The following is a 9,984-nucleotide window of genomic DNA, read 5'->3' as shown; positions in this document are numbered from 1 at the left end:
CCTCTACTTTACTTTTTTCAAGAAATCTTTCAGGAAGAAATAATAATTGAAGAACTTCAACGATAAGGCATCACAAAAAAATCCAAATGCTAGTTACGGCCCACCATAGTTAACCGAATTCATGCATACGAAACTCTTGATTCTTACGGTAACCAAAGACAACAACTTACAGATCTCCTCAGAGCGCGACAGTAGGGCGCGATAGTATAGATCTCCTCTTCTCAGAGCGAGGAACTTTAGGGTACGAAATGGGGAAAGCGAGCGAGGAACGTTAGGGCATTAACTACGGAAAGTGGAGGAGGCGGAGGGGTAAGTAATGTAAAAACTCTTCGAAACACTCAATTGCGGTACATTAGGTGTGGGCCGCGGTGCTGTAGAAAGGAGATTGTGCGTTTTACGGGAGGGACTCAAAACTCTCGAACCAAACTGACTGCGTTTTCAAAACGCACAATCAGCAAATAATCCCCCCCAAACGGACCCTGAATCTTCTAATGGCTTGAAGTTATTCAAATATTGTTAAGTCATTTTATGGCTAAGTGATTAAAATGGAAAAGTCCTTAAGTAGTGTCATAATCTTGGAGAGCTGATATAGGGAATTTTATCAAAAATTTTGATTGTGTCAAATTTTGATTGTTGGGTGGTGGTAAACATGGTTTATTGCAAAGTTGAATATGGTTGAAATGAGAATATTATAATGCATGCGAATTTTTAGAAGAAGAATGCTTTTATTGGAGAAACAGTTGGAGCAACGTTTGTCAACGATAGATTAGTTAAAATTATTTGGTGGTTAGAACATTTATGATGGTAATAAATTCAACACTTAACTTTCTAAATAAAATCAATGTCTCCGATTGCAAAATAAAATAGTTAGATATACGATAACATTTTTAGAAATTATTTGGATTCTTTTACAAATAACAGGATAACTCCCAACAAGAATGAATGAAAGAAGAAAATTCATAAATCGACTCTAAATAGTTGGGATAAGGCTATGCAGCCTATGCTTAATAATGATAACATTTCTAAAATAATCATGAAACTTGGTGCCCACACAAAGAGTATAGCATTCATTTATTTGATAAGCTAGTGGTAGCAACCTGTTGGCTTTTCTATGATAAAAGATGTTATAGATTTTCTGCAGTGGTGTAGACTCTTTAATTAGTATTTTTTTTCATTAACCAGATCTTAGCCGGGCTTCTTAAACCAACTGAAGGCACTTTGCATGTGAATAAGCCAAAAAGCTTTGTGTTCCAGAATCCAGATCACCAGGTTCTTTCTTTCTTCCTATTTCTGATCTTTATTTGGAATAATTTTATTTATAGTTATTCTAGCTTTGAAGTAAACAAGAATATTATAGTTTTCTATAGGGTACATTTAGTGATTCTTGGGAAGTCCGAAACTACGGTAGTGAAGAGTATTCATTTTGGTGGAAGATTTGTTTGCTTTTACTTGAAAGAGGCTTTGTTCAGTGGAGGGCTGTAGGTTTCTTCTTGGTATGGAGTTGAAAGAGAACAAATGCTAGATATTTAAAACAGTTTTTAAAGTAGTTTTGAGCGAGTAATGCTAATAGTTTGAGCTTGAACATCGTGCTGGATTTCCTTTAGAAGGTTGTTTGTGTTCGCAATATTTTGGCCTATTAACATGTTGGACTGACACATTCTATTGAGGAAGATGAATCAAAGTTGGGCTAGATACAACAACGATAAGCTTAATTTCAAAGCATAGTCCTATAATTGGGGACCAGCCACTTCAAATTTCAATAACATATTTTTTCAGATATTCTATGAAAGTTTAAACCCAAAGCAGCATGTATTTTATCAATTTTTGCCTTACATGAGAACATTCCACAACAGCCCTCGCTCACCTTACTCAAGCAATTCATCAAGTGCTAAGTCTACTTAACCACACGTGAAAACAAGATTTAGTAGCTTTTGATCATTGTTCAACCACAACGAGCCCACTATAGTCTCATGGGAGCCACCAATAACATGAACCACTCATTCCAACCAAATCGTTGGCTTTGACAACACTTGTTGACTGTCACGACCAGACCCGGGGCTTGTTGACACTTTTTCACCTCATACAATCATATAATTTAAATTATGAACCGCTGCGTTGCTGGGATAATATCGGTCAGGAGAGTATTAGGTTGTGTTTTGACTCTACTCCTAAGACAAGATGTGAACGTTAATAATATGAAGTATACCAAAGCTTAAGAGATTACAAGTTGAAAAGTAATATAAAAGAAAATACATGGAGAAATTCTAGATTTCATTCATGAGCAAACATCAAATAGACATTATAAATTATTATATAATTTTCTAGAATATATTAGTAGAGACCGGCATGCATATTGATTTCTTTTCCTCGAGTAGATTGTTGTTTAAAAGTGTAATTTCTTTACTGAGTTATCTTAGATAACTCATTGTGTTTTTTTAGTATTTTTCTTAGGTTTTAAAATTTTGATTAAGATAAGTGTTAGAAGAGATCTTTTTTACAGAAGGTGAGGACAATAAATTGAATGGTAACTTTTTATTTGATCAATTAAATTGCTTCGTTTAGTTGTTTTTCCAATTAATATTAAATTATTAGCAATAGAAGTATAATAATAGAAAACTTAATTTCACCGTCCGATTATCCGTTACCGTTTTGGTTAATTCTAAGTTTTGAGCTGGGTCGTGATAAAAATTGTCTCAAAGTTAGATTTTTATTAAACAACATGAATCTTAATGAAAGACTCATTAGGATGATTGAATTAAACTATTAATAATAAAACTTATAATTTTAACCAAGTTTAGTTAAATTATTTCATTATTTTATAATTATTGGTGATCAAGAGGAAGTGGTCGGGGATGATAAGGTAGAAGTTGATATACTCATAATATAATAGTCAATGCTGATGCTTTTGCTAAGAGGATGACCTCAATGACTTAGATGATTGGGAACTATCAGTCTCAGGCCAGTTCTAGTGGGGGAGGCCAGATGGACAAATATCCCCACTCTTTTATGGAAGTGGAATTTTAGTGGAGGATGAGAACTAGCTGATGAGAGTGGAGAATATTGTAGATAGGTTGTCTTGTCCACCAAAGAGAAGGGTTACACTTCCTACTTTTGCCTTTGAGGAAGAAATTTAGATATTGTGACAAAGACAGTTATAGGAGAAGTTTGGAGACAGAACTAACCATTTGGTGTAGTGGTAGGAGTTTGTGCTAGCTTTTATAGACTGGCTCGTACCACTATCAGCCAAAAGACAGATGCATGGCAAGTTTATCCAGCTAATACAGTCGATTGTTCGATAATGCAGTATGAGGTAGAGTTCATTATACTTTCAAGGTATGCACCTCGGTTAATTCCAAATGTTAAGGAGAAGTGTAATAAGTTTTTGTCTAGGCTGAAGGATTTAATCCGGTAGCCATTAGTGTCATTTAGGATTGAAGAATATTCAGTACTAGTGGAGAGGGTTATGCAGGTGGAGATTGATTTTCAGTGGACTCAAAAGTGTAAAAACATACATAAGAGAAAGAAATTGGAAGAAGTGACATCGACAGTTCATTCTGGAGAGTCTAATGGAAGAAAATAGTTCTATGTTGATGGATAGTTAGGCTGACCACAAGACTGTAGAACCATGTTTTAGGTATGAGAAGCAACATCGTGGTGAATGTATGACAAGTTTATCCGGTTACAGGAGATTGATGCATGACAAATTTAGCTGGCTAATAGAAGCGATCGTTCGATAATGCGGTACAAGGTAGAGTTCATTATGCTTTCAAGGTATGCATCCCAATTAATTCCAAATGTTGAGGAGAAGTGTCATATGTTTTTATTTGGACCGAAGGATTTAATCAGATAGCCAGGGATTGAAGACTATTCAATATTAGTGGAGAGGGCTAGGCGGGTGGATATTGATTTTCAGTAGACTCTAAAGCGTAAAGTTATACACAAGAGGGAGAACTTAGAAGAAGTGACAACAACAGTTCATTCTAGTCTAATGAAAGAAAATAAAGTCCTACGCTGATGAAGTTATTAGTCAGGCTGATCACAACACTATAGAACCATGTTTTAAGTGTGAGAAGCTATATCGTCGTGAATGTCTATTTGGTTTAAAGATATGAATTTATGCAAATTGCTTTTGCATCAAATGAGGAATTAGCCTAATTCAACTCAGAAATCCACACCAAATGCTATCTCATGAATGGATTCAACTCAAAGGAATTTTTAGGAGATATTTACTTTTATAAGTTGCTAGGGTCACAAAAGCTGATATATTTACTTATAAAGAACAACTAAGGCAGAGTATTCGACCAAGAGTCTTCTCCTTAACTCACCGGTAACTTGAAGAATCTATTGACACTGATGGTGATGCATAGAGTTTGATGGATGATATCTAATGGGTGTTATGTTAGTTATCATGTGTTGACTATCTTTATGTATTTTGATTTTAGAAATTGAGTGTTGTCATGATTATGTTGCGCAGCTTTATATGCAATGTTAGTTATCATGTGTCAATACTTGAGGATTATTGGTTGGATTATCTAATCTCAAATGTTTGAAATACTGTATTTATCGTTAATAGTAGTTAACAAGATTTAGACTTTCATGATAATTTAGATTGTTTTCAATCAACATGCACTGCTTCAAAATTAATCTTTTCAATCAACATGCACTTGCAGAAATAATATATAAATTATTTCATTAGTTGGGGACGCTAAAGTACTCGTACACATAAATAAAAAAATAGTATTAGTAATATATAATTTTATAGCGGTGAATCCTTTCAATCATAATGCACTTGCAGAAATAATATATAAATTATTTCATTTACCTTCTCATGTCAAACAACATATTTAAATATATATATATATATATATATATATATGAATAATTTAAATTTGTTGAAAGAATCTATAGCATTCATTTTAATATGACAAAGTCATGGAACAAATAAAATATGATTTAATATGCAATAATATTTGATTGAATAAGTATTAAAGTTAACCGATGTATTTTATCAAAAAAAAAATTATTATAATAGTAATTCAGAAATACAAATATTTACTTTTACCTTTTAATGTGAAAATACTATTTTTTTATATCAACATCCTTTTTCGCGCTAGAAATTAGTTATTTCTGTAAAACACGTATGAAATATAATTATTTTAACTATTTTTTTTCTATCTATCCAACTATGCTTGTAATCGTTCTTCTCAACTTTTAAAAAAAACTTGTTTTAGTTCTTTATTTTATCTTGAATATATTATTTCATTTGATGAGGAATTAAAATTATAAATCATCTCTTTTAATTTAACTAATTGCAATTTGATAATGATATTTTTTATGAAACATTTTGTACTCACCAATTTTTATTTGTAATTTATAATTATTTGAACAATATATTTTTTTATTTTTATTATTCTTTGAAATATATGTATTTATTTTATTAGACCTTTAACCTTATAACTTTTATATCAATTATACACACTCACATTTTTTTTTGTGTGTCATACTTCTTTTCTATACTCAAAATATATGAATTAAAATATAGCTGTTTGTATTACCTAATTTCTTAAAATTGCTACTATATTCATCATACTTATCCAATTTAAGATTCTAGAAAATATATTTTATAACTCAATATTATAATATAGAGTTTTCCCTAATAAAAACCTGCTTAAATATTTTTTCAAAATTAAACTAAATTTAGGATTTGTAATATATAAATAAGAACATCTAAGTAGAAACTTTCATCGCTTGATTAATGTCTACGTGATCAAACCCGCTGACAGCTCATGTTTGATCTTGTCTCCCTCACATGTTCCTTATCTTGCAAAACAGATCAAATACGATACGACACAAGCCCTTAGTCTACACAAACATAATTCGACATGTCGCTAGCTTGAGCACCGTTTCTACTCGCAGTCATGTTTTTATTGCCTTCATTTTTGCACGATATCTGCAACTCTGTGCTCATTTGATTTATCTCACCTTACTCCGCTCACTCCCTTTCTCTTATGTTGGTTCATCTCATTGTAAGCTCCATGCATCTCTCCTCTTTTTAGGAATTGACCCCTTCACTGCTTGCCTTCATCTCTAGCTCCATCTCCTCCCCTTTGTCTCCTTTTTGCTCGATTCACGTGAGAGTTAACTGTTTCTCCATCTCTACTCTTAATATCACTGAACCAGCTAGTCGATTTCAAAATTCCTAAGCATTACAATAAAAATACAGCTTATAGTTTTGTAATGAATGCAGTCTTGTCATGATCAATTAAATGCTTTTTTATGTGATGATAGCCTGATAGTGTAATAATTGGAATTTTAAATTATAATAATGTTAATCAAATAGGCAGTTAAGGGATAAGCATCCTTGCGGGTTTGTCTTTAGGAGTTGCATGCCCCATAAATCAAAATAGGGAACAAGTGAGCAGAAATTGGGGGAATGATAGAGAGAACAGAGAACGAGAAGGAAGAAGTAGAAGCCGAATTAGGTTGTGTACATCTCAAATCTTATCGTCGATGCTGTATTGGAGTGAGGGAAGGTCACCGACATGACTTACTATTGATTTAGCACTTGCGTGATTCTAGGGCAAGAAGACAGTTGCCACCTGCAGTGGGTTCGCCTGAGGATGTTTAAGCCAATGTGGGAGACAATCACAAGGGTCGTTTCGCTGTGTTGGCTCGGAGAAGAACATGAAGGACTTATGAGTTGTTGTGATGCGAGAGGAGGACGGCTCGTGCCCTGGCAAAATGAAGAAGCAGAGAGGAAGAGGAGGAAAAGATGCAGGCGGGTGTGAGTGATTTCTATGCAAAGGAGAAGAGAAGTGTAGATCCTTCGTGTGCAGAAGGAGGCTTGAAACCTAAGCAGGGGATCAATTGGCGGTTTCGGTGAGTGCAGGAAACACCAAAGAAGGGAGGAGGGGTGTTCGATCGGTCCGGAGGCAATATTGAGCATGAAGGAGAAGCACATTATGAGCTAATTTTTGACAGAGGTGCAGAAGGCATCTAAATCAAGGTAAGGTTAGGGCTTTCTTTTAATTGAAATTAAAGGAGTTTGTATTATGATTAAATTTAAGAAATTTGTTTTCAATTAGAGTTTGTGTTAATAATTAGATTTTGATTCAAATCAAACAAGCATTGACGTTGTGCGATGTCATATACACCGTGCGACAAGAGTCAAATCGAAATCAATTATGTTGCTTTTAGGTTAAGTTTATATTTTTTTATTTGAATAAGTATTGTTCTGAAAGTTAAATTGATGTTACTTGAGATTAGTATTAATTTGTTTTTTTTCAATCAATGCCATAAATTGAAGGGTTTTAATTGTGGAGATCAATAAATTGAGAGAAATGTTCAACGAACGATCAACCAAAGGAATTTATTTGAGATATGTTTTTACTTCAGAAAGTTTATTCAAAATAATTTATGAAAAATTTAAATGAAAGTATTAATGTATGATATAATCCATCTTTAGTTTTTGACATAAAGTACGTTATAACAAATTTAGATTCTAAATATGTGCACATGTTAGTTTAATGACCTATAAATTTATGTGTTTATTGCATGACCTATTGATTTAATAAGATTTCATTTATTCATGAGTAGATAAAGATGTTTCATATGAAAAGAATGCATGATATGAAAGAATGAAATAGTTTATATATGGATTCTTTTATGTGCATGTTAAGAAGAGTTCAAACCCATATGGTATAGATAGGGGACACCAGTGTACTCGCTTGCGTAGATGTTATCCTACCACCTCATAATTATGAAGTTTAGATTGCTAATCGCCGTTTCGACAAAAAAATATCAGTCAGGTGTGAGTGAGCACTTATCCATCTCAAATAATCATGTAAATTAGATCACGAATTATTGTGTCGACAAAATAATATCAGTCAGGGATGTGTTAGGTTATGCTTTGACAGTGCTTCTACAACAGATGTGAATGTTAATAACATGAAATAAAAGTAAAGTTAAAGATTAAACCTTGAAGGACAAAGCTAAAATTATTGCATATTGAAAGTTTAGATTATTTTCAATGAGTAAATGACATGAATATATTAGATTATTATTATGTGATTTTTATAATGAAATATGAATGATCAACATGCTTATTTTTTTTTCTTTGGGTTAAAATTTTTTAGAAATGTAATTGCTCATGATTATATTTAAATAACTCATTTTGTTGTTTTAATATTTTTTGTCAAGTTTAAGCTTTTAAATAAGATGAATACTAGAAATGTAAAGAATAAGAAGAGTTCAACAACCAAAAATGTAAAACTTTTACTTGTTAATTAAATTATTATTTTACTGGCTCTTTCATAAACATTTAAATATTAAACAGTTAATAATATAATTAAAATAATTGAAAACTATTTTTTAACCGTTCGATCGTCTGTTCACGCTTTAGTTAATTCTAAATCTTAGGTCAAGTCATGACAGATAATTTGTTAAGAAAGGTCACAATAGGATTATCTATTGTTGAATTAACTTAAGCAATAGGAGCTGCTTGCAAAACATGCTCAAAGATCCTTGAATCATTCTCATCAAATAATGCTCCATATTTTGCAGTTTTTCAAAATTTAAATTATCTTGTCTTAAGAGCATATCTTAGTCTTTAAGACAATTCATGTTTTAGTTTTCAATCTTAAGCATTGTACATGATCACCCTATCAAAAGTGGATCTTTGATATAGTATTATCCTTGGAAAGATTTTACTGGATGAATGGATGAAACTAGTTCTCAACTATTCTCTTACTCAATTTGTCTGCAAAAGCCCTGATCAAACCTCTTTGATAGAAAAGGGCAAGTGGAACCAAGCTATAAGGAAAATTCAATGAGAGAGGAGATAAACAGAGATTGACAAAGAATAGAGGACAATTTTTAGGGAGATTTTTTTGTGGTACATTAATGTAAGAGTTTCATGATGACATGATGATCTCTTATTTATATGTGAAGATCAATGGGTTATTTCTAGAATTAACTACATAACAAAACTACATAAATTAACTAGGTGTAGTTGATTGTGTAGCGGGATAATTAGGTGTAGTAATTGTGATAAACAAAGGAATTTTGATCTGATTGGGTCAATTCAAATGAAACGGTTTCTTCATTAGGAGATGAACATTTCGTTCAAAATAAAAGAGAAAAAAAAAGGGGGCAGAATCAAGAGTGTAAGTCACAAACGAGAAGTGATGGAATTGAAGCCATTCGTGATGAATTTGTTGTGTTCACTTGCAGGATATCAATGTTGTCTGTGCAGATGCAAGCGAGGAACTGTTGACAACTAGCTTAGATTGTGCATCGGGTGTTGGAAGGGGCGTGCAGTGTCTGCCTAAGCATGACTAGAACAGGCGAGGGGAGGCATTGCTTGTAATAAGAAGTTGCATGAAAGAGGCGGAGCTGAGTGGAGCACGAGGATTGGTCATGCACGAAAGCTTTCATGACGAGGTGAGGTTTGCATGCAAGGATGATTAAACTGAGCACAATAGTGAGATAAGTATTTGGCTTAATTTTATTTCAGCAATGTTTATATTTAATTGAAGATATAGGTATTAATTTTTTCCTATATTAATTTATGACAAATAAAAAATATAAGAACAACAAATTGTAAGATTGGGATATCAGGATCGTTGATTTCACACAATATGAGAAAGACGGAAAGACACTGAAGGTTAGGATTTTTATTTCCATAAATAATTAGTTTAAATTAATTTTAGTATTAATTTTAATAAAGACGGAAGAATAGGATTGGAGAAAGAAAAATAATGTTTGCGACAATAAAAATTATTATTTATTTGGAATTTTATTTATAGTTAATTTAATTTTAAATTATTATGTTAATATTAGATTTTTATGAATTATAATTTGGTATGTTAATTGAAAGAATTGTTGAGTTTATAAATGAAAGAAGATAAGGAGAGCAATTAAGGTAGTTTATTTTATTTATAACTGTTATTTTATATGGAGAAATTCAATTAAATTATAATATAC

At 32.2% G+C, this 9,984-nt stretch overlaps 1 protein-coding gene across 1 annotated transcript in view; it reads left to right on the top strand.

Annotated features, from left to right (window-relative positions):
- Positions 1-248: 248 nt before the first annotated feature.
- LOC110036027 (ABC transporter I family member 10, chloroplastic) overlaps positions 249-9,984 on the top strand; it is a 31,613-nt gene continuing 21,877 nt past the window's right edge. Inside the window, exons 1-2 of the mRNA XM_020740375.1 lie at positions 249-270; positions 1,163-1,269. Of these exons, the coding sequence (XP_020596034.1) occupies positions 249-270; positions 1,163-1,269 (129 nt within the window). The remainder of the gene's footprint in view (positions 271-1,162; positions 1,270-9,984) is intronic.

This window comes from Phalaenopsis equestris, unplaced genomic scaffold (assembly GCF_001263595.1).
Source record: "Phalaenopsis equestris unplaced genomic scaffold, ASM126359v1 Scaffold201697, whole genome shotgun sequence".
Classification (NCBI taxonomy): Eukaryota; Viridiplantae; Streptophyta; class Magnoliopsida; order Asparagales; family Orchidaceae; genus Phalaenopsis; species Phalaenopsis equestris.
This window is presented reverse-complemented; position numbering and strand designations above follow the sequence as displayed.